We start from the raw sequence: 26,488 nt of genomic DNA, 5'->3' as shown, positions 1-26,488 counted from the left end.
ATGCGTTTTAGGATGATTCCTGTGCACTTCGTTTGACGTTTAGCATACAGATGAGGTACAGCCGATAGATCTTGTGTTTTAATTTTTGAAGTAAAGGTTTTCTCATAAGAAATTTTATTTTTCTGACGTATTCTGAAAGATGTGACATGTGAAGTGTATTGTATTATATTGTAACCGAAGGCATAAAACACAACTTTAATTGAAATGCAATGTCAATTGTTATTTTAGTAAATTAAAACAAAACACTCATCGTTATCATATAAGGAAGTAAGGTTACTTCGCAAAAGTTTGGTGCAAAGGTTTGCACGTAGTCGTAAGATGAATGAATTTTTGAAAAAAATAATGATTCTCCGCTCATTTCTCACAAATAAACATTAATTTGGTGTTATTTTTAATTAATGTATTTACTAAAACAAAAGCATTTCATCTAAAATACTTTGTAAAATAGGTAGGTACATAAATTACTGCACGTTACAAGGTTACATTTTGTGAAAGTCTAGGAATAGGGTGATCCGTTTCTAGATTTTTTTTAAGTGCCTACATTCAGTCCTGTCTATAAATAGTTTGAATTTCATTAGCACCCCGAGGTCGTACGTAAGAGCATTTTTTAAATGTGCGTTGGACATAAATGCAGAATTTAAGTATGTAGGTAGTCTAGATACAAAAAATTTCGTAATCGAAATTAATATTATCATCTTTTTTTGTAACTCAGGATCAGTAAAAAAGGAAGATTTGCTATACGTGCTTGATTAAAACAGTTCATTTTCAAATTCATATCATTTATTTCGGACTATTACGATCCATATACAATTTAATAGCAATATAAGTAAATAGGTACTGACAATAAACAATTAAGTATTAATTATAAATAGAAGCAGGCAAATAAAAAACAAGACTGACAAAGAAATATGTTTTATTTTACATTTTCAATAACAAGTAGTGGCTACTTAGATTATTATAGGTCGCCATTGTGATAAGTAGAAGCGCAGCAAGCGAAGCATTCTTGGTATCTACTCAAATTGCACAATCTACGAAGCTAATTACTCGGTCGTTCCCCAATCGATACCTATGCTTGACTTTTGAGTTTCAAATGTTAAGTCAATGGGGAATCAACAATGTACAATTGTAAAATTTTGCGCGCGTAAATTTTGTGCAGGGGCCTTACCACGAACTCTTATTACAGTTCAGTGTAGGTTTGTAACGTCAAAAAAGCGGGATGGTGAAATACACTTCATGTAGCGCTGTCTCACAATGATTCATTTTACGTCCTAAACTGAATCGTAATAAGAGTTCATGGTAAAGCCCCAGAACAGTGAAAAAAGAAAAATAAGAAAGACAGCAGCGATTTGATACGGAATCCACATTCTGCTTAGTTCTCTTAAATTACTTACTATATTACTTCCTTATTTTTCTTTACTGTATGGAATTGATCTAAGTCAAAGTCAAAGTCAAAGATTATTTATTCCATAGGTAAAATAAATTTATACTTGAAAACGTCACATTTAAGCTACTGCTCGTTCATTACGCTGACCTCCCTGAGAAGAACGAGCACGAGCAAGAAACTCTAGGGATTGGTCTTTTCAAATAAACTTAAGTGCTATGGAATACACTTTGAATCAAATTTGTGTGGATTCTGGAGCCATGTCGTCTTTCCATACATCTTTATCTAACACGTAGTCTTCAATTTTGTAATATGATTTTTCGATCAAAATATTTTTAATGTAGTTTTTAAACTTAGGAAACGATAAACTTAATATATGCTCCGGAATCTTATTGTAAAAACGTATACAGTTCCCCATAAAAGAGTTGTTTACCTTGGTTAAACGAAATCGTGGTACCATGAGTTTGGATTTAGCTCTAAGGTTAATATTATGGATATCTTCTTTCTTATTGAATTGCTATTTATTGCTGTATATTTTTACGGGCGTATAAAATATTTGAGTAAATGTACTGTGATGCCACAGTCATGAAGAAAATGTATTACATCTAAGAAAATGTATTACATCTAATGATAACAATATATTAAAATGAGATGTAAAACAGATGGTGATTTGGCCGAACCGGATATAAATTTCATCTTTAATTTGGATTCAACAATTCGACAAAAAACTTACATATGAAAATAAGTTTCTTGTTCTTTTATTTTTTTCCAATAGTTTCTTTTTAATAGGTGAAAAAACGCCGTGTAAAAGACTCGATGCAAAAATCTGTAACGAACACGTATAGAAATTCGTAATGTCTGCTGACTCGTCTGCAACTCAGTTGGTTAAAAGCGGTGGCCCCGGAATGGCAACTGATCCTGGTTCGAGTCCAATCAGATCTATGGAATTTTCTTTGTGTTCGATATTTGTGTCAATAATAATAATAAACTGGTCGAGCATAAACAAAGTCACAAACAGTAATACGTCACGATATGCTATAAATTTTACAAAGGCATTTTGTTTAATCGAAAATCTTTTGAATCGCATGTTTTCATATGTTTTGCTTCAAGTACAGTCAAGAGCACGTCAAGCTTGACTTTGTACTTTGGACCGTTCTTATCGTAACCGGCATACTTGGATTAAAGTCTTAAGTGTCAAGCTTGACATGCTTTTGACCCTGTACGTTCACACTACACTACTTATACCCGTAGCTAACCCCATTTACGCTCATACCATTTTTTTAAAATCATGTGATGGGACCGTAGATTTAGTATGTACCAAGAACAATTCGTGCGACTCGTGGTAAGCGACACGTTCACACATTACAGTTGCAGTGCCATATCGCTCAGAGCTTTAAATCGTACAGACAGGGCATTGCCAATGCACCTGTCACATTTCAATTTATTTTTTTCCATCCTCTAAGTATGTGGGTTGGGTACGAAAAAAACATCTCAACACAAACTTGTGTTTCCGATTTAAAAAAAGTAACTCTGTATCATCTGCTCTTGGAATTAGCTGATCCCAATAAACCAAATTATTAATAACTTATTTCTTTAAACAATATGTATTGCAGTTGTTTAGAATTTTATACATTTTTAGGTATATATCCCCTGTCAACACCAAATACCAAATTATTGGCCACACGTAGTCTGCCCTCCTTTGTTTTGATCGGTTCTAGTTTCCATACATCTGCGATGTTCATTTTCTGATCACCCTGAAATAAAATTAAGTCATAAGTCGACTTTAGTTGCTAGATGCACAATCATCCTCGTCAGACAATATTTACGAAAACCCTTTGAAAGCATGTTAAATCACCAGACCGCTAGTGACCAAGTTTGGAGACTAAAAAATTAAGAAAAAATTATCACACATTTTATGGACAGATGTTTGAAAATAACATAAGGGTCATATTATAAATTTTTCTCTCTCGCGCAATGTCTTTTCAACACAATGGAGAAAATCTTGAGTCATACCTCTCCCTAAAATTCCGAATCCTACTTCTTTCACACAATACCGTCCTATTTCATTCTACCTATTCTTTCCAAAGCCCTAGAATCTATCGTCCATGAACAACTCTATTCTTACCTCTCCTCCCATAACCTTTTATGTCCGTTTCAGTCTGGCTTTCGTCCATCTCATAGGACTGTTGGAGCATTACTGAACATTACGGAAGACATAAGTCGTGCTATGGATGATACGAGGCTCACTGTTATTGCCCTCTTGGATTTCAGCAACGCATTTAACTCTGTTGACTTTGACATTCTCCTTGGTGCCTTCAGGCGGTTAATATCCCCTCTTCTGTTTTAAGTTGATTCTCTTCTTATCTTTTTGGTCACCAGCAGTGCGTGAAAATCAATGATGGCTCGTTATCTTGGTCTAGCTTAACTGCTGGTATGCCCCAAGGCGGCGTACTCTCTCCCTTACTCTTTTCCATTTTCATTAATAATATTTCCCGTGTCGTTTCTTCTCCCTTCCATCTATATGCTGACGATCTTCAACTCTATCGTAACTTTGAGGTGGGCGAGATATCTGAAGCAATTGCGGCCATCAATTTTGATTTGTCTGCCATACAGTTATGGGCTAAATCATTTGGCCTTTTAGTTAATCCCGCTCAGTCTCAAGCCATGATTGTAGGCAGTAGCAGATTAAGGTGCAAGTTGGATTGGTCATCGGTACCTGCGTTGGTTTATGATGGAATTCCCATTTGATATACTGACAAAGCAAAAAATCTAGGTCTAGTAATGGACAGCACATTGTTTTGGACTTCTCATGTCAACGAGGTTAGCAGACGAATGCACTTCTCATTTCACTCTCTCAAACGACTCCAATACTTTTCCCTTTTCATACAAAAATTATGCTTGCGCAAACTCTTCTACTCCCCTTACTCGACTATTGTTATTAGATGTGACCGAAAAGCTTATGAATAAACTAGAGCGCCTACAAAACTTGGCTATCCGATTTATTTTCGGTCTCCGTAAAGTTGACCGTGTTTCTGAATTTCGCGCTCGGTTAAAATGGCTACCAATTCGCCTTCGCCGTGATGTGCATATCCTGTCCGCCCTTTTTAATATACTTCATAACGCCAACTGCCCTTCCTACCTTCGTTCCCGGTTCCAGTAGGTACCTCCTCCCACCCGTTCAAGGCGTCCGTGCATCACTAATATGCTCGTTCGTCCTAACCGTAAAAGTGTTTACTTTTTTAACTCCTTTTCTTCTCGTGCAACGCAGTTGTGGAACCGACTTCCTTCCCATATCCAGTCTATCCCGTCTATCGCTTCTTTCAAGAAAAGGTTAAAAGCGCACTTTCTTGCTGAACTATATTAGTAATCATCTTATTGTATTTTTTGTACATACTTATTTATGTATATATGTATATATATATGTATACATATATACATACAGGTACACATATAAATATATTGTACACTATTTACATATTGATGCTATTTCTTATTATTCATTATAATGCTTATGCAAGAAACTGTATTTTTTTATTTATGTACCTACTTTATTTATATTTATTCTATTTCTTCCGCACACTCTCTTGCACGCTATTGCCCGCTTATAACCTTAGCTCTCACTGTCCTGGGTTGGCTGGAAGAGATCTCTTTTAGAGATAAGTTCACCTTTGCTCACTTTCTGTTAATCTAATATTTCTGATGTATTTTATTTGGTGCAATAAAGAATATATAAGGCTAGGGCACAAAATATGCCGGCCAGTACAACATTTGTAAATTACTCGTATCCATAGAATAGACTAGGTACTTGACACTTGACATTAGAATTTTTTTTTGAAAGGTAATAGATGTCCGAATGACGTCATTTATCATTCAAATTGAATTAAATTAAAATATAGGGCAGATACGTGGTTAGGAACAATCTAAGATGGGCTAGAGCTTATTTCACACCACGTGTCCCATTAAAGCGAAAACGCGCCTTTTGCGCTTGTGTTCGTAATATGATGAGTGGATGACTAATGGCTCTACCACGGACCAAACAAATACTAGGCTTAACTATCAATAGCCACTGGAAAACAATCCCAAGTTGTCGGGGAACAACTTTCGACATACAGTTAAAAAAGTTTTTCTTAATGATCTTATTACATCTTATACATACCTCCAATTCCACGATAAAAGCATCCTCGGGATCCAAAATAATACAGGGTGTAGACTCGAAACTGTAAATTATTCCAAAATAAGAATACTTCTTGATATTGTCCATAAATGTCTCCTTGGAATACACTTTCTCTGGATCAGTTCCCATCTCCTTCACTTGCCTGGCTAATACTTCATAGTAATATTGCAATAAGTCGTCATAATGTTTCAATCTCATATCTTGAGTTGTACAAGCATAAATAACAAAAGAAATGTCTAATGCCGGGCTGGCACACCGAGTAGTTTGAAAATCAATCAACTTAGAATCGACGGGCTTCCCATTTTGATATTTATAAAGAAAATTATTTGTCCAACAATCTCCTTGCGTAATGACACCGGTCTCGTACGTTCTGGTTGCTGCTTTGACCATGTCCTTGTAGTGCTTTTTATCAGATAATTCTCGTATTACTTCTACATAATGAGTATTTGGATATTCTTTCTCAACAGCATCAATAGCTATGGCAAATATCATTTCCCAGAAACGTTCATACCAATCCCACAGTCTGTCATCGCAGTAGGTTTCAAATATAGCATTTCTTAGAGCATCAAACTCTTGAGGTTTCTGTGCTTTCATTGCAATTGACATAGCATGAAATTGTGCTAACGTTTTGAAAGTTAGTTTGCAATGTTCAACATCAATGCCTTCTTGTCTTACTGCGCTTCCGAAATTTTCCGTGGTTGCATCTTCAAGGCATAATACATCGTTTGTACCATCGGAGTAGCTTAAGAGCAATTTCGCGTAGTTCGTAAAAGGTTCAGTAACGTTTTTACTTGCTTGAAATTTTAGTAAAGCAGGCAATACAATTTCATAGAAATTAATTTCGTTTCTGAAGAATTCATCACTTCTAAACGTAAGACGACTTGCTACGCTCTTGGGAATGGTTTTAAGAATTACTTGGACGTATTTGGATTCGCCATTTTGATTCTTTCCATGTATCTTTATTCGCATTAACTCGCTGAGATAAGAATCGCCCTTTCCAAACCCGCCGAGGTTCTGAAAATAAACCAGACATAATAATAATACAGTCTATGAAGTTCTTTAGCAGTACAGTGTAAATTCGAGTTTTGGCGTATACTTCATTCCCTATCTATACATTGCGGAATTAAAATTTGTGTTTACCAAAAAACGTAAGACAGTGGCAGTCAACAAACGTAAGCTTTGGAATGGGTACAATTGGAATCAACTATTTACATTGATTAACAAATTAGTACAACCTGCGATTCCCAGTCCCTCTGTGGTTTAACTTTATCGAAAGCGTTAATCATTCTTGGTTTCACATTTGTCGCATTAGTGGGTTCACTCACAAACGCTCTCCTTTTTAATTATCTCCGAAGTTAAACGTCTATGTGCTAATAAAATTCTACAATGTTGATTACAACAACTAGGAGCCTGGAAGCGGATGTTGAATTATCAACATCCACTTCCTAACGTGACTTCTAGAGATGACTGTCACTCATTAGGGTACAATTTTCTGCACAATCGTAAATCAGCAATCACTTAACCGCCAGATGGTATCACATAATGTAATACTGTGATTGTACTTATGTAATCTTGCGCCACAAACGCGTATTCCTGATTAATGTACTGAAACGCCATAATGCCGCTAATATAGTCTGTCGATCGACGTATTATTACGTATTATTCCCAGTTCCCTGAGTAAATGATACAATTACTTCATTCAAAACAGGACCAGTACTTATTTCGTTGAATTAATTTTTCAGCATGAATTGATCACACTCTAGTATACAATCAATCTTCAAATTCTTATGAGTAAATTTTAGGCAATAAAATTGTATAGTTATGTTACCAGCACACTCCCGAACACATAATTCGAGTCACCTTGCATTTTTATCCTTAAAGGGTTAGAATATAGAAATATAGTTATCATCGAAGAAAAAGTTTTCTCCAGTTCTTTAAATTCAAATTTTCAAAAAGGACTTAAGGGAATGACGTTTAATATACCAGTTACAAAGTTGCATAATAGCATTTTTGAAAAATCAAGCATTGTTTAAGCTAAGGGCATTTAATATTGAAAATGCAAGGTGGCCCAAATTATGTGTCCGAAAGTACATATAAATTTTAGCGAACTTACAAATCCCTAATCCGTAAACTCTGAATTAAATTGATTATAACACATATATCCCGTGAGAACATAGGTATTTAAATTTCTCTGCACTAATACATCAAGCAGTTGAATCAATGGATTTACCTCCCAATGGGTGAAAGTGAAATTTTCTGCAAACCACTTGGTAAGAGCGTTGGAAAGCCTCTCCTTGGTTAATGCAGGACATACATTAACAAGAGTTGTGTAGTCTTCCTCAGACATTGTGTAGTTTTATTCTGAAACAATTTACATACAAAATTAATTAATTTTGGGAGGAAGCTTGTCTATGCCACCGCGCCGTGGTATGACCGATTTTTTGTTAATTTAACACGTTCTCTGGCCAAAGTTCTGGTTTCCAATAGTCCATACATCGACAACATCACATTAGTAACGAATCAAGTAGCAGTAAAGCTCTTTGCGACAGAATTCATCCAGTGAATATCTGCCTCCGCACTTATTTATGCCGCCAAGCAGTGATGTGAGTATTATAGTAGTCCGGTTTTGAGGGGTAAAAGTGTGCTGATGAAACTAGAAGCATAGGAGACTTGTTAACTTTATCTCTAGGTAACGGGCCCGGTGGCAGTACCCCTCACATCTTCACGATTAAAACTCTGAGTAGCACTCCAACCGTTACAGATAGGCGTGTCGCTTACCACCCGGCGAACGCTTGTTCGTTCAGTTACGTCTGTGATACCTAGTACCCAAATGTGTTCTGTTGGAATACGTATAAAGCTTTCTTGAGCAGTTTGAAGTGTCTTTTGTATGGGTATGGGTAACTTGATAAAGGTGTAGGAGAATATTGTGTCGCGGCATTGAGTCAAATTCAAATTCAAATTCAAATTCAAAATAATCTTTATTTCATAGGTAAGCATTATTACACTTGAAATCGTCACAATGGTTAAACTCTACCGCTCATTCGTAAGGCAGATTCCCCTGAGAAGAATGAGCAAGAAACTCTAGGGGTTGCTCTTTGTAAATAACATTTAATATTGTACATCAAAGACATCAGAGATCGAGACTACCTCCATGAGCTAAACGGGTTACTACCACGGATTTTTGGTATTACACACGTTATATTTATGCGCTCTTCAAATGCTAGTTATCCAAAATAGCAGTAATTAACCTATACGCCGATGCATGTCAATGCCTACCAGAATTGTTTTAGCTGTTTTGCAGGACTGCTGGGCAAACAGAAAAATGTATGATAAACATGGACGTATTAAAACATATTTTATTTACCTCGGCGTTTCGGACGTATTGCAACGTCCTTGGTCTCGAAGGGACTCAAACGTGTGAAAATCGAGAAAATTTGAATCAATATAAGTGAGCTTTCGTTCAGGTTTGGTACGCAGCGTCTTAGTTCATGCATAGTCCGCGTTTATATCTGATACATGTAGGAAAATGGGTAGCAAAATGTAGCGTGCTGTGTCAAGGTTAGCTTTGCAGGATGTTAGGTGGACCATGTTATGCGGAGAATAATTGCACTCTTAGAGAACCCCCACCGGTACCTGCTCTGAGTGTGACTCATGAATTGCAGTACAGGGTCAAGAGCACGTCAAGCTTGACATTTAAGATGGAAATCCAACTCTATGCCTCTTACGGTAAGAACGGTCCAAAGTACAAAGTCAAGTGACGTGCTCTTGACTGTACATTACAAGCAAGCTTATGGCATAGGTACAATAAGGAAAAAGTTAGTCTTGGTTTGCGGATGCGGATATGGTGTGGAATGTTATATTGCGTCGGAGTGTAGAATTAGGTGTACTGTGTCAGAAAAAGGGCCTGACTACGACGCTGAAATCTCTTCAGATGCTAAACAGCCCTAAGAAGTTTTGAAAAGAAGTAAAAAAAAATATTATCAAAAGACTACACGCGTTATTATGATTGAAATATCGAAACGCAACACAACAAGAGCTTTTTTTATTTTATTGAGCTTTGGCTAGAAGGCATCAGCTTAAAACTACATAACAATAATTTTACGAGAATGAACTAAACCCAAATACTAAAAATGTAAAAAATAATAATAAAGAGAAAGTATTTACAAAGGGTCAAAAGTTCGCACACAAAAAAAGAGTCGTTAGTGCGCTTGTACGGAACAATTTAAATAAACGTGCACTGACAATTATCATTATTTATATATTGAGTATTGGCTATAGAATGACTGGAATATCGAAACGCAACACAATCTTCGTCAGTGCGCTTATATAGAACAAATTAATTAAAGGTGCACTGACAATTTTGTTATTATTATTAATAAGTATTATTTATATAATGAGCATTGGCTTTAGAATGACTGGAATATCGAAACGCAACAAAAAAAGTTTCGTCGGTGCGCTTAATCTATCTAGCATGCATGCACTGACTATTATTATTTCTCTAATGAGCATTGGCTATAGAGGGTTACTTATCAGTAGTCCGAAATGACATTTTCCAGAAATAACGTTTGCTCGAATTTTCATAACCTCGAAAGTAATTTTGAGAAGATTTTTTTTCTTTTAAACCTAACTTAACCTAACCTAGTCGTGTCTTTGCGATAAACATCCAACGTATATTATCCTGAAAGAACAACGGTTTCGTTATAATTCGGTTTTCGGTGTAATAAAAATTCGAACGTTATTTATCGAAGCGTTATTTCGAAAAAAATATTCGATTTTGTGATAGGTTACCGCTATTGAGCCTTCAGCTAAAAGAGTTGCAAATAATTAAGAAACTCAAAACGTAATGTACCTACTAAATTTGAACTAAAAAATAATTAGTGTAAAAACGTAACTGCTAAAGACAACCATTTTTTCCTAACAATTCTCAAGTGTGTTTTTTGCTGTAGTTATTCACAATGCTCAAAAAAATGTTTCTCGACAACCTATGATTTCCTAAAACTGAAAATCAGTAGGAGGTTTCGGTTTTTGTAGTTACAGTTTCTGCTCGAATTAATTCTTAGTTTAAGTATTACATTTTGAGTTTCTTAATTATTTGTTATCTTTTTAAGCTAACGGCTATGTATCCAATGCTCAGTAAATTAAAACATTTGAGGATTTTCTCATGGATGGAAAAAAATCATAGTATAAGCCAGTATAAGCTTTCTGTTGTCATGATCTACAATAAAAATAATAATATCAAGGCCCAATTTAGTTTACTTGTTGACCTTGTTGCCAAAACCAATAAAAAAAAATCAAGGTCCAACTCAAAATCAGCTGAAGTAGGTATTGTATGATTTTATTAGGCCTAAATATGTTATGCATTGATTACTATTATTCTGTGCTAATATTATGTTAATTTAATTTATTTAACTTCAAATATTTACACTGCTGCATGCGGGTGTAGTGCTGCTAATACTCAAAAAGTACAACAAAATCATTACCTATTTAATTTGATTCGACAATTAAAAACAAACGAAAGATGCTAAAATTACTAAAACAATGAAATGTTGAAAATATTTTTGACATTATGTAAATGTATGGTTCCATAATTGAACTTACCAAAGAATTATAAAAGGGTTTTTAGACTACACGTTGGACATTAAACAGTTGACTCCTTTCGGTTGAATTCTGTAATATACTATATATCTTTATTTGTGTTTTATACTACTTACATACTTGTATACTGGCTACGGCGACCGGCCGGGTGGAGATTAGATCTAATGTTGAACACTATACCGCTAACCTGTTAGGTACCTATCTAAAATTACTGCTATCACTGTACACGTACTACAATATTGTTGGGTGAGGTTAACAGATTAGATATCACATTATTATACGTCATGTTTTGGTTTACTAGACTCGTAGACTTTTAATCAATGATCGGATCATGATGTTCCAAAGTAGATATATTCAAAATTATTTAATATTTGGTGGTTTTAATCACTATAACTCCTTTTACTTAAAAAGACAATATCTTGTATCTTCTAAATCGAGCATTGGCTATAGAGTCGTCAGAAGTCAAAACATAATGAAACATTTAATAAGTAAAAATTGTAACTACAAAACCCGCCATTTTTTTCAAATTGATATTTTTTGAGACAATATTATATTAATTTACACAAGGCATATGTAAATATGCCTGTCGTATTGGTGTAGCCATGTTATTCTAGTGCGATAGAGAATGTTGACTTATTTACAGCTCTGTAGAATACCTACATACAATATAGATTGACTAGACATGGGGAATAGCGTTACATTTCTATCGCCGTGACCGTCGTTCCGGTTCCAAAAAAATCACAGTGAAAAATCATCGTGATTTTGTCACGACTGTTACTTCCGTAACCTTGTCACGCCTATAACTTACATCACGATTTACGGTTTTAGCCTGCGGCTTCTTTTCTTTCTAATACTTATAGCCGTTTTTTATAGAATGATTTGTTTAAGTTTTTAATCCCTTTGTAATAAGTTTTAATTCCATTCAAAAAGTTGATTTTGTATTTAATGTAATTTTGTTTGTTACTTATTTAATGCTAATCTTTGTATTGTTAAAAATAGCAATAAAGTGTAATGCAATTATATTTCTAGTAGAATACACAAACTAGATTATACATAAATTTAAAATACCAACTCTTCCTATAATAAAACAAATATACAAAAGTATTTTACTTTGTTCATAAATAGGTTTATAATATTTGCTGCAGATTTTTTCATCCGCCTTTTCTAGTAGTATTAAGCATCTACGACCCTTCTGAGTGAGCAAAGAAAGTCATTCTATTTCATTCACTCCCATCGCCGAAATGGCCCGATTTAAAGAGAACTACAACGAGTGGCGCGTTCAGTCACCACGGAACGGAGATCGCGCATCGTATCAAATACGTATGTCGTGATGTGAGTGTCGGGGATAGCTATTGGAACGGAGGAACACCTATGTGACTTTGGAACGTCGTTCCTTCGGTACGAGTCACGGTGATACTGTTTGACGGCGGATCATCGTGATTTTTTCATCGTGACGTTATTTATCATTCACCTCTATGATTGACGAAGGATTTTTTTCTCAAATACCACTTCCTAAACTTTTCCTCTGCTTGTCAGTTACACATACGATACATTTACACATTTACATTAACAATACTAATACTGTGCTAATAGTTAGTTCTATCGGCAAGTAGTAACATAATTGCGTTTCATCACAATTATTTATTACTTGAATGCCAGGATATTTCACCGCCACGATATCCAATTATTATTTTTTGTATAACTACTCAACTATATAGTTTGTTCTAATTATTAATGCAAAGATGGCGAGACGGACACTTAGAAAAAGTTCCTTCCTGAATGAAGAAATAGATTTCTCATAGATGGCGCTATGGCAAAAGACTCGTTAAAAAACAAATGGTCTGCTACAAGCACATAGAAAAATTCGTTCGGTTCGTTCCGTGGCTTAGTTGGCATAGCATTTGGCACGGTTTGTTAGAAGACGTTGGTGCGAATGACTATTTTCTTATGTTCGATCTTTGTATTAATAATTATAACAAACTGGCGGAATAATTTCACAAAGAATTTGTATAGTTTTTGACTAGGTATTATGATTTTTTTCCGGCTTTAAGTACATTTTATATAATAGGGAGCTAGGTAGGTGTAAGGAATCAGAGCAGTCGCTACTAATCTCTTTTGTATATATATTTTAGTCTTTTTATGTTTAGTTTTATATTTAAATCCTACATTTAAATGTGATTGTTTTTCGCAACTTTTTTATTATTGACTATTGTTTCTGTTTTGATTATAATATCTTAATTCCTTAGCCAGATCCCTTTTTCTCCAACTTTCAAATTACATTCCATGATATTATAAGTTTCCCCGTTTTAAAAACAAGTTTATCTAAATACTTTGTAAGTGGCTGAAACGCTCACTCTTTGATAGCACCTACCCGAACCCCTTGATACAGTCCGCCACAGGGGGTCTACTCTCATTATCCGTCCGAAAAAATAACTGTCAAATAAGTAATACTCGACCAAATTAAAAGACAACGTTAAGTATGAAGCTTCACTTGCATCATGCGTCGTAAAAGTGCTGCAGTGGCGCTGCAGCACTTTTACGAATTTTCATACAATATTTAGAAGCGCAGTTGCAGCGTCAAACGCGCCATCACTTTTAATTTGAAGGCGCCCTAAATGTCTATCATTTTATATGAGTTCCACATTTAAAAGCTACTAATACTAGACCATTAAAATAAGTAATAAATACAGGTTTGCTACGTAAAAAAAAAAGAGTTCTATCTGTTCAAAAAGAAGTATTTGCCGCGCAAGTTATACATAGCAGTAGATAATAAATAGTATAATCAGGCAAATAAAAATCCAAGACAGTTAAATAAAGAAATATAATTCAAGTAAAATATATTTGTTTTCTTTTACATATTTCATTAACGTAATGACAATATTGTCTTCTATCATCATATTACACCACTATAATAATCACAGACCACATAATAATAATGTTTAGTGTTGGGATAAGGAACTATTTTGAAAAAATCATATTTTTCAGAAAAATGTTTTTCCGTATACCTTTTTTTTTCTACAGATGACACCTGTCAAAGTTGAAAGTGCTGAACGAAATGATGAAGAAAGATTTTTTACATATAATTACAATAATTTTAAACCACGTTTTACTCTAATTTGCTTATAGACAATTTTATTTTGAACATGAATTACTCACGCTAAAAAAACTTCAAGAGATATAAATAAATCTAAACGTAGAACATAATATTACGAGTCTTCGAATTATATTTGACCAAATTTTCAAATTTATCAGATTTTTTCCACAAATTTCCACTATTTGATTTTTTTCGGAAAAGTACCCAATAGTAATTCCTAATAATACTATGCAATAAAAGATGAAATTAATAGTAATTAGTAGTAATCTGTCTAATCTCCAGTTCTGATATATTCGTTAGAACATTTTCAGGAATTCCTGAATCTCCTATTGTCATTTGTTTTACTTCAAATACCTTGTGGGCAAAATGTTAATGTCTGTACCTGGCACACTTTTACGCTTGCAGCAGATGTAAAAGTAATCTTAGCTATTAGTCTTTTGACGAATGTCGCTAGAAGTAACAGGCATGCCAGGCATAATCATGTATATTTTTGCTTTTAGTATATGAAATAAGCATTTTACAAAGGCTTGTGATTTTGGCCTTTGCGGCTCATAGGCGGTGTCATTTATATTATAATTCGAGTAACCTTGTAATGCGTAGATTTTGCTGATCGTAAAATTAGTTCCTTAATTTATATAATAATAATGTGCCAAACGTCCACGTTAATTTACTTGGTCCCATTTTTTTTGTACATAAGATCATTGCTTGGTCTCAAACTAAGGGCTCGTGCAGCGTACCGGCGATATGTCGCGACTGCGGTTGCAACGACTTCTAACGACGAAATACAGTGCAGCATGCGGGCGACTAGCGACATAACACTACCGGCGATCGGCTTAGTGAATTTTCGAATAATTATCGTATCTACGGGTCCGTGCCACAGGAAGGACAAGGAGATTTAACATTCGTCAATTAACCTATCTGGGTCCACTATTATAATTTTAATTTCTTATATAATTATTTAATAATACTGGGAACATTAACTGATCAACTAGTAGTGGTCGCAAGCGACTTGCGTAGACTGATCGCTGCAAGTCTCACGACCAATGTTCATCTTTCGCGGACACGCTGTTCTAAGCCATTTAGTTCTACATGTTAAAACAATTCGCAGCGAGTCGGTGCGACCGCACTCGTGAAATGTCGCCGGCACGCTACACGAGCCCTTAGGAATACCCTACTACACAATGAGTACCAGGGCACCAAAATTGACTTCAAGGCACTACCAAAACACCCGTATTTTGGTCAGTGCCTATTAAAACGGACGCCACACCGCGAAAGAAGCTAACTAAACTAACCCAACGATCCCGCTAAGCTATGTAAAATATGTCGCCCCCGCCCGTATCCATAGTGTAGCACATCACTGTCCACTTAGTCAAGATAAAAACATTTCAACGCCACCCACCACAAAAAATAATTGAACGCATTTTTTATTTTATTTATTTAATTATTTGTATTCAGGTTACTAAGACCCATAAATACATTCCTTAAAGACTAACATACATAATACAATAAAATACTTATGACAAATTATTATTTACATGTATTGTCTGCGACGTGTGACGCAACGTGAGTGTCCGGTAGCCGGACTCGGCCCTTCGATGTTAACTTAACACAAAAAATGAGAAGGAAAGAAAATATATTTGTATACAGTGTGTTGATTTGCATTCTCGCCATATTTAAGAAATTAATAATAGAAATAATGCTAAATCATCTAAAAATATAAGAAAAAATATTCTGTTCAATATTCTGGCTAATTGTATCTAGTAAAGTTTTGTAAAATTGTCCCCAAGTGTATTCACCGCGGAGGACAGTGACCCCGCCACTCGCTTCACCGAGCGATACGTAATTTTTCTCGATGACTTATTTACCTATTTTCTAATTTAAGTTTATGTCCTGTTACTGTATGGTATTGTTACAATTTACTAATTATTTACATTAGTTGGAAAAGTTGATAGTAACCACGCGCTCGATACGATACTCCCCCCGTCCCTAAGCTACCACCAAATAGATCTAAAATGCATATTTTCTGCACATAGGTCATTGTCCAAATGGTTGCCGGTACCTGTGGCACGTGTAGTGTAAGTCAATGACCTTTGCATCAAGCATGGGTTACTAAGCGGTAACATGGTTAATAAGAATTTAGGAAATTTTTTTTTGGATTTATTTTTTTAGTGATTTGGGTTCAGTTTCGGATATAGAGTGACCATTGTAAATATGGCGAGAATGCAAATCAACACGTTGTATAGATAATTCAGTTTTTTTTTCAAATGCGGAGGCGCCTTTTGGGCAACATCAACGCCCCCAAAGTGCTTACAAGGCCCCTACACCCCTCTGACGCTTTAGTGCCCACTGGGGGGCGGAAGGGACCACTTTCGGAAACTATGGTGTAGTACGTCACTGCTTACTATTTTCTTAGCTTAACTTTGCTTGCAACTACGCGAGTTAAGCTAGCTTAATTTCGTTCGCGGTGTGGCCTGCGCTTAACTTACATGTAATTAATTAATCTATTGTAGTATTACATTTGTTGAAATGTATAAAAAATAATACAATTGAGCCCATTAAATAATTTCATTTACAAGAATCCCTAAAGTAAAATAAAATTATTTTCCTAGTATTTTTATATTTGTGTTGTAAACTTTGTCGGTTTCTGTATATCGTTATCACAAATCGACTCATATTATCGCAGCCCTTTAATGTTACTATCCAAAACAGCTTTCAAGATAAACCCGATAGGCAGTAATATTTTGTAGTTTTTTTTATCAATGTTAATGTAATATTTATCATGCCACACTAGACAATGCAAATTCATAAAACTTTTGTATGAAGTCATTACCGTGACAAATCATTTCGTACCCTTGCTTGGCATAATAAACCGTAAACAAGCCACGTGATTGATTATACGTCACCTGTTTTTACCACATGCACACAGATGAAACAAATTAAATTATGTTATATTCGATTTTATAACTCTTACTTAAATAAAAAATATCGATAAATTTTGTTCGCAGAATTTTATAAACCTTTCTTGATTATTAGTCATTGCAGATTATAATTTTTTTTACTCTTTACTCATTTAATTTATTTAGAAGAAAAGAACGATCCAAAGATATTATGATGATTTATAGCACTTAAAAAAAATGTGGCTGTTCAGGCAGGCGTGAGTTGTGATTGTAAGTTATGCTAAGTACAAGACAAGAGTTGTATTAATATGGGTTACGACAAGATGTGAGTGACCCTATTGCCTCAAGGATGCGATTTTAAAGTGTGACAAGTTCGCATTGGACCACTAATATGGTGTAGGTACGTACACATTTTACGCGATAGCTTTACGGCATTTGTGAACTGCTGCTTTATTTTATTTGCCTCCTGATCGGAAACTGCGTCTTTTCCGAGTCGAGGCGCATAATTGCGATTCACAACAGGCCGATCGGAAACTTTTGACATTTCTAATCGGAACAATAGTTGATTTAACTCACAAATTAGAAAAATATAGTAGGAATCAGGTTCATCATCTCGCTCAGAAACCCATCCGATTTGAATCAAAATCAGGACGCTGATACTGATAATTATTTTTCGTTGAAAAGAGGGTACCTCAGTACACTTCTACATATCTACATCTAAGACTGGCAAACTAGGGGATGTTTCCGTTTACACGCACTTTCCGGTAACAGATTTTAATAAAACTTGGCAAATAGATGTAATTGCACGAACTTTTGAGGTCGGTTTTTTAGTACTCTGTACCAAGATTATTGCAAAAGTTTATGCATAAATACTATACATGTATCAATATGAGCTATAAATGTGACTATTATACATTACGCGAAGTCGCATTCACTAGAGGGCGCACCTGACAGGAGGAACGATCTTAAAATAAAAGAGGAACTAGACTGCAAGCATGGCAAAAACAACCTTAGTAGCAAAGAAAGAAAATTGAAATGCGGAAACTGATGCAAATAATGAAAGTTTACAGACGAATGCTTGTAGTGGTGATATTAACGTGAAATTACAATGATCGTAAATGAGTGAAAATTTGTCAATTCTCTCATATTTCTCACTCTCGTGAATTGTGATATACCGTGATAAAACAATTTTATTGTTATACAACACATGGATAAAAATTATGAAATAAATGTGTAATTTATGATTTCTATATTTAGATTACTAGAAATTATGCTTATAAGAGAAGTAGGATTATTTACACATTACTTATGAAGTTATTTATCTATATTGGGGTAGTTACATACCTAATTCCATCGGATAATCGGAATTCAAACTGCAATGCCAAATACATAGAAATAATTTGAAGCATTATTCTGTGTTTTCATTTTTGTTTTGACTGCAATGTATCAAAGTCGTCGCAAAGTTTATGGAAGCATAAATATCACGAGTATAACAGAACAATGGGAACAAATCGCCTAGAATTTTAATTAGTTATAGGTATATATCCTCTATCAACACAAAATATAACATTATTGGCCTCACGCAGTCTGCCCTCTTTCGTTTTGATCGGTTTCAATCGCCATACATCTGCGATGTTCATTTTTTGATCACCCTGTAATGAAATAAAAGGTATTGGTGTTAATTTGTCATTTGCAGAATTATTATTCAATTAATGGGGGCGAATTTAAGATAGCTTTATATGTAAATAAATAACAAATAAATAACATACACACTCATAGCATCGCTCTAGGGTAAACCTGTGTCGCAGATGCACACAACCACAAATTACACGAGAGAAATAAATGTAGACCATACAAATACTTCTCCCGACCCGGGAATCGAAGCCGGCACCTCTGCGTGTCTGGTAAACCGGCATGATAACCGTTCGGCTATGTATATATGGGATCGGCAAACTAAAGCATATAAGTAAAAAAAAAAAATTTTTTAAATTTCGTAAACTGCCTAACTAATTATTTTCCAATATTATGCTCCCCAAATTTTGAGAAAAAAAACAAAGAATAAAATTCAAAAAAAAATAACAAATTTGTGAAATATAAAATAAAGAAACAAAAACAAAATAAAAACAGAACAGGCCCAAAAATTAAGTTGACGTAGTGTTCATTGGAGGTATCGAAACAATGTTTGTTCCATGTTGTTTATAAGAAGAAACGAGATCTCATAATCTGGAGCTGTGGCGTCGCGTCAGTACCACCAACAGGAGTTGACCAGTACGAATACGGTCTCAAAAAGTTGGAACAGAAAAAGAAATACACTATCAGTCGATACTGGACCTAATCATCTATTGCGTCCAGCGGAACCGACGACGTAGTTACACGTGTCACGGCTTCATTACTCCACAAAATCTGCGGATATTGTGGAGTATATACGGGTGAAATGCAATGGTACCCTGAGGATCGAGCGGTTGGAATCCCGCCACAATATGAGTTTTAATTGATTTATGGTGAGTATCAACTCAACATTTGTCGACCTTCATGAAGGACATCGGACACCCACGTTGCGTCACACGACGCAGTATGACGTGTATGGAACGTAAATCAGTAGTGTTTTATTATATTATTAATTATTTATTATCAATGGTCGGAATAGGGAGTGACACGGAGCGGTTAAAACGACCAATGTTAATTGATTACTTTTTCGAATTTCAGACTTCCGGAAATAGTTTTACTGCATTTGTTACTCACTTATTAAAACATGTTTACTTTGGTGAAACGTTAGTTATCTACAGCATTTTTTATTTTATTTGATGAATGCAAGATTATGGAAACGGAAGCTTCTGTAAATGACGGCAGCTTCAGTACAATGAGTTACTTATCGTCGTCTTACTTTCTCAGAGTCGTATTCCAAAACTCTACTCAATGCTCAAGTCAGGATTTGAGCAGACTTGAGTATGATTTCAAGCACTGGAAATACGACCCTAACGGCAAGGTGCACTGAAAATCATACTCAAGTGAGTATGATTTTCAGTGCTCACTGCAATACTCAAGTCCTGACTTGAACAGAACTCTACTCAATGCTCAAGTTAGGATTGCACTGGAAACACAAGCACTGGAAATACGACCCTAATGGCAGGGACTTGAGTATGATTTTGGGTGCTTTAAACCATACTCAAATCCTGACTTGAGCATTGAGTAGAGTTCTAGAATACGACCCTAAATCTCGTATCTTAAAGCACAAAGTTAGTAAAATGGAAAAAATGGATTGTCTACAAATTTTGCACGCCGATTTTACATCACATTTCTTTCATAATAACACACTGGCTTTTACCATTCTTATAGTAATGCATCCAAATTAACCCCCTTGATAAGAAATTGAATATAAATATAAAGTTTTGCCATCTCCTGAATAATGACTCTTTATAAGATACGAGTTTGTGAAAGTAAGACATCGTTATGGAATTTACATGGCGCTACTAGAATTACTTTCAAATTCAACTTGAGGTTCCTATATGAGTAGTTTTATCTTACGGTGTCATTGACTTACAAATAAATGGACGACGGGTCTAATACAAAAACCACGAAAGAAACGTCTCAAGTCAACCTATTTAAACGTAGTGACATGTAAAGGAATATGAAAAAGCTAAAACGTTGAATTTAAATTGTAATGTCATCGCAGTACTGTCTAATTTTGCTTGCTTCGCTGTCAGTCGAACAAACGAAGACTAAAGCGTGAATGACGCTCTGTATACGATTTTAACGCCCTATAAGTTCGGACACTTTTTAGCGCGGACCCGACGTCCATATAATTGTAAGTCAATGTACGGTGTAGTAAAATCTGTTTTCGGAAATCCAGAATTTGAAAACGTAATTAATATTTCGTGGTTCAAACCACTCTATGCCACTTCTTGTATCTTTACATAGACATTTATCTAATCATTTGGAATACCATTTTCCAACCATTGATTATTATTATGTAGAGTTCTTTAAGTTAGTCTTGTAAGATGTTTTATCAGCGGAAAGATTAAACGAGATATATCTTATCATAACGATGTGTGTACTTGGATTGACTTGTATCAAACAGTATGTATTGGCTTATATAGGTTTAGTTTGTGCTCTATTATATGTATTTCAAGTTTGTTGAAATTATTTGAGAAATTGCGTTCTTAATTACATAAAGAGATCACTATGTACGAAAAAAAACTTGTTCAAAAAATCTCCATAAATATTATGAGCGGCTAGCTCTGCTTCTTGAAAATATCACAGAAGCCTCCAAAAATGTATATAACCTAACCATAGACTACATGATAATTGGCAGCAGTTTTTTCAGTACATGGTAGTACTGGTATATAATATAAATAAATAACGCACACACTCAAAGCTCTGCACTAGGTCACCTTGTGCGTGGCAGTCCAGTATGGTAACCATTCGGCCACAAAGGCAGTTTGATGAAGAGTTGAGTTTTAGCGCCCCAATTTGATAATGTCAACACATAAATCTAAAAATTTTTTGTAGCTACAGGTAAGTATAAATTAAAAACGTATGTTACAAATTACAATAAAGAATTACCTCCATTTCCATGTTTATAGCGTCCTCGGGATCCAAAATAATAAACGGTGTAGACTCAAAACTGAAAATTAGTCCAAAATAAGAATACTTCTTGACTTCCTCCATAAACTTGTTCAAAGAATACACTTTCTCGGGATCAGTTCCCATCTCCTTAACTTGACGGGCTAATACTTCATAGTAATACTTCAATAAGTCATCATAATGTTTTAATCTCATATCTTGAGTTGTGCAAGCATAAATAACAAATGTAATGTCTAGTACAGGACTAGCACAGCGAGTTAATTGTAAATCAATCAACTTAGCATCCACTGGTTTCCCGTTTTCGTATTTATAAAGAAAGTTATTTGTCCAACAATCACCATGAGAAATCACACCTGTCTCATGTGTTCTTGTTGCTTTGATCATGTCCTTGTAGTGCTTTTTATCTGATAATTGTTTTATTTCTTTTATATAATGAGTGTTTGGATATTCTCTTTCAACAGCATCAATAGCTAATTCAAATATCTTTTCCCAAAAACGTTCGTACCAATCCCACAGTCTGTCATCATAATACGTTTCAAAAACAGTATTTTTCAGCACATCAAATTTTTTGGGTTCCTGTTCCTTCATTGCGATGGACATAGCATGATACTGTGCTAAAGTTTTGAAAGTTAGTTTGCAATGTTCAACATCGATGCCTTCTTGTCTTACTGCACTAACGAAATTTTCAGTGCTTGCATCTTCAAGGCATAATACATCGTTTGTACCATCGCAGTAGCTAAAGAACAATTTCGCATAGTTCGTAAAAGGTTCAGTGACGTTTTTACTCGCTTGGAATTTTAGTAAAGCAGGTAGCACTATTTCATAGAAATTAATTTCATTTCTGAAAAATTCATCGCTTCTGAACGTGAGACGTCTCGACAAGCTCATGGGAATGGTTTTAAGAATTACTTGGACGTATTTGGATTCGCCATTTTGATTCTTTCCATGTATCTTTATTCGTATTAACTCGCTTAGATAAGAATCGCCTTTTCCTGTTTCGCCGACATACTGGAAAAAAATCACCACATTAATGTTCCATTGTTTGGTCATCTCTTATGGTTAATTTTCATGGAAATTATCAAACTGTCGCACCTAATTTAATAAACCATAAACCTAACATAAAATCACGGGTAGGGTTATTTCAAATTTGGGCTGCAGTGCTTTGAGAGATAAGTTTGAAGAGATTTACATACTTACACTAGCACCACAGTACGTTTATGAAAATGTAATTTACGTTAAGGAGAATAGTAATTTTTTTATGAAAAGTAGTGGCAGACACAACATTAATACAAGTAATAAAAATAAACTAGCAGTTTTTGATAGTCATATTCACAAAGTCACATTCATATTGGGGAGCAATGTATGCGCTTCTATAATAAGAATCTGGTGGATATAAAAAATTTGCCTTTCATAAGGTTTAAAACTATAGTGAAACAATAACTTTATACTAAAGGTTATTTTATAGAGCTTCTGCATACTTGGATGACAAAATTCATGATAGTGACCCATTTAGCTCTTACAGGTAGTCTATGATTTTTGAAATAAAATTGTAAATGATAAATATGTGTACACATATATGTATACATGTATACATATATTATACAATTATATATTTACAAAGAGCAACCCTCACGAGTTTCTTGCTCATTCTTCTCAGGGGAATCTGCCTTTAATCAATATATTGCACCCCTCATGGAAGAATGGCATAAGTGGCGTTACATCAAAAACGTTTATTGCTCCATTAGATACAGAAAAATATAACCCACATCCTTTTCAATTTTTGTAACTCTACAATATTAGTTGATAGAGTAACAAGAGTTGGAGAGGAAGTGGGTTATATTTTTCAGAATCTAATGGGGCTATAAACATTTTTGACGTAACTGACTTATGCCATTCTTCCATGAGGAGTGCGAATGACGATTTCAAGTGTAACTTGCTTACCATGATAAAAAAATTGTTTGAGTTTAAATAATTTAGTATTGAAATAGAATTTTTTGTTTTCAAAATTATTTCACATTTTTAAAGTACTCCTCCAGTAGAGGGCGCCAGAAAATATTACTTGTTCAACAATGTGCCGTGTTTGTGCTGTACTCTTTATACGAAACATTTGTATGAACTCAGGTGCCAAAGATATGGGCCATGGAGCCTCTAAGTGTACATGCATATTTTTATTTGGAATACAATATCGTGCATTACAGTGTCTTGTATAAGAATGGAAATATATATGCCTATACATATATAAATACATGCCTGTCCATAACAGTTGCAGTGCTAATCAGAGCTTTAAATTTCAAAGATCTGAGGTGCACTGCCTCTGCGCCCATCACCCTGTGACGTAAGTTGGAAAGTCCCCTGTGCCTATAATTTCACCAGCACCCTTACCCTTCAAAACCGAAACGCAGTCATGCTCACATTAGTGCTTGGCAGCAGAAATAGGTAATGTGGCAGTACTTACCTGGATGAACTCTTTCACAAGGTGCTCTACTGCTACTAAATTGTATCAATGAACTTACCTCCCAATGGGTGAAAGTGAAATTTTCAGCAAACCACTTGGTGAGAGCGTCAGAAAGCCTCTCATTTGTCAATACAGGAGATACATTAATAAGAGTTGCATAGTCTTCCTCAGACATTGTGTATTTATTCTGAAACAATGCATCTACTTTGCAAAAGGGTAGGGAATCATTGACTTTTTGTTGCTTTAACATGTTTTGTTCAGTTGTTTGATCTAAGTGTATCTTAAAAGGATGTAAGGACATTTTGTTATTTGTATGAGGAGAGGGAATGTGATACCAATACAGGGAATATTGTAGTGATACATGGTTTATATTTTAAGGTTAAATATGCTATGCATTTTTGTAATGTAAGCAATCCAAAATAGCAGTATTTGCATGGCTAGTCTGTAAATTGCCCAAGGCTACATAATTACTAGTAATAATGGTGAGAATAACAATAATAATAGAAAACTGTAATAGATTAAGTAACAGACTATCTGGAATTGAAGAAATATTAAAACTTGTATAACAAATGGGCAAGTGCCTAGACAGTGCTACTCATCTTCTAGTTTCATTCCTTTACCCATTGACTTACAAATAAATGGACGACGGGTCTAATACAAAAACCATGAAAAAAATGTCCCAAGTCAACCTATTTAAACGTAGTGACATGTAAAGGAATATGAAAAAGCTAAAACGTTGAATAAAAAATTGTAATGTCATCGCAGTACTGTCTAATTTTGCTTGCCTCGCTGTTAGTCGAACAAAAGAAGACTAAAGTGTGAATGACGCTCTGTATACGATTTTAACGCCCTATAAGTTCGGACACTTTTTAGCGCGGACCCGACGTCCATATAATTGTAAGTCAATGCCTTTACCATATAATATGTTCTTTTATTATAGAAAAGTACAGTCAAGTTACACACTTTTATTTGAAAATCACCCCCAGTGCAACAGAACAAGATCCATTTTTTCAGACCAGTTATACCGCCCGTACATACAACCTGATTGATGAATTGAGATTAATTTGAGATTCTCATCATGATTATGAATGTGCAATAAAGATGAAAGCACAGTCAAGTTAAATATTATGTAATAGAATATTGTGTCTTAACGTAATGGTTAGGTATATATTTTGAGATCGCAGGGCAATGAGAATGCTGGTTGAGCGGTGGAAATGGAGAAACCGAAATGCAGGAAGATATAAATCACTACGAAAAATGAAAAAATAAAATTAAACTTTAATTTTATATTTAATATTTGCTAACCTGCGTACAGGTGCACCAACACCTGTAATATGTGTTGTGTTTCATTAAAAAGAATTAATTAATTCGATAGAAACAAACGAATAACAGACCGATATAATGTAAACAATTCAAAATGATTTTGAGACAATGCATTATTTTAAATTAGTCCATGTTTGAAAAAAACTTACCGGAAATGTTAAAAGAACAAGTTTTAATAAACAACTAAAAATTCACAATAAGATTTTGCGACAATACTGGGAACAATGTAACGATTCAATTTGTTCCGCTAGATTTTATTACTGTGTTTTGACAGCCGGAAATCAGCAAAGTATATATTAGAATCTGTATTAGAATAATAGTTTAAGAAGTGTTGCCAAATTATTACTAAAAAATAGTCAGAACATTGCTGAAGCTTATTGCAATACATGTTGTAAATTCAACATCTTCATTATTCATAACGAGACGTTTTATTTTGTTGCAAACAGAACATTTGTAATTTACAGTAAAACAATACAAACATAAGCAGCTTAGAATGAAATGTTGTTGTATCTGCCAATGTCACCTTTTGAATGTTTCATTTATAGTCAAAGCTTTACGGAGCATTGGCGGGGTGGGTGTAGGCGTAGCGACACAAGGAATGACCATCTTTCAAACCAAGCAAATTATAAATATTCTTACTGAACCTAAGTTTATGGAACAGCTATTTAAAGGTGTCCCGTTGTGAAAATAGTTCGGTTTTATGTTTTGAATTTCACCTCAAAATTAAAGAATTGTGATCTAAATTTTGTATGACTTTATAATTTTATTTGCTGACAATCGATTAATACATTCTGCATAAATCGACGAATACTGCAAAAAGCGGTCTTTCGGAGCCGTACAGGAAACAGCTAACTAGATTAAACGACAAAATTGAGAATAGATGGTCGGCATATATTTCAATATAATTAAGCATGTTTTAAATTTAGTTTCGTATTCAGGACACGTCATATAAATAGCGTATAGGGGGACTATTCTTAATACTGGT

The 26,488-nt window shown here is 34.7% G+C and overlaps 1 protein-coding gene across 1 annotated transcript; it reads right to left on the bottom strand.

Moving 5' to 3' along the window:
- Positions 1-2,848: 2,848 nt before the first annotated feature.
- LOC113227327 lies at positions 2,849-25,726 on the bottom strand. The gene is made up of 7 exons (XM_026460221.1): positions 25,653-25,726; positions 24,239-24,367; positions 21,705-22,733; positions 18,674-18,793; positions 7,786-7,905; positions 5,538-6,569; positions 2,849-3,135 (listed from the first exon to the last, which is right to left on the bottom strand). The coding sequence occupies exons 2-7, from the start codon at positions 24,353-24,355 to the stop codon at positions 3,007-3,009; spliced, it is 2,547 nt and encodes an 848-aa protein (XP_026316006.1). The 5' UTR covers positions 24,356-24,367; positions 25,653-25,726; the 3' UTR covers positions 2,849-3,006.
- Positions 25,727-26,488: the final 762 nt, after the last annotated feature.

The sequence above is a fragment of the Hyposmocoma kahamanoa genome, unplaced genomic scaffold (assembly GCF_003589595.1).
Source record: "Hyposmocoma kahamanoa isolate Upper Pololo Valley unplaced genomic scaffold, ASM358959v1 210, whole genome shotgun sequence".
NCBI classification, from domain to species: Eukaryota; Metazoa; Arthropoda; class Insecta; order Lepidoptera; family Cosmopterigidae; genus Hyposmocoma; species Hyposmocoma kahamanoa.
The sequence above is the reverse complement of the archived record's forward strand: the minus strand, read 5'-3'. Positions and strand labels throughout refer to the sequence as shown.

What these genes read in the sequence shown, in the direction of transcription:
- LOC113227327 (XM_026460221.1), bottom strand. Translation starts at nt 24,355, where the DNA reads ATGTCTGAGGAAGACTATGCAACTCTTATTAATGTATCTCCTGTATTG. An exon ending in ATAGAGGATATATACCTATA is followed by an intron (nt 7,906 to 18,673) that starts ACTAATTAAAAT and finishes GAATAAAACTAC; the next exon opens with ACAATGTCTGAGGAAGACTA. An exon ending in TCACTTTCACCCATTGGGAG is followed by an intron (nt 6,570 to 7,785) that starts GTAAATCCATTG and finishes GTTTATTTTCAG; the next exon opens with AACCTCGGCGGGTTTGGAAA.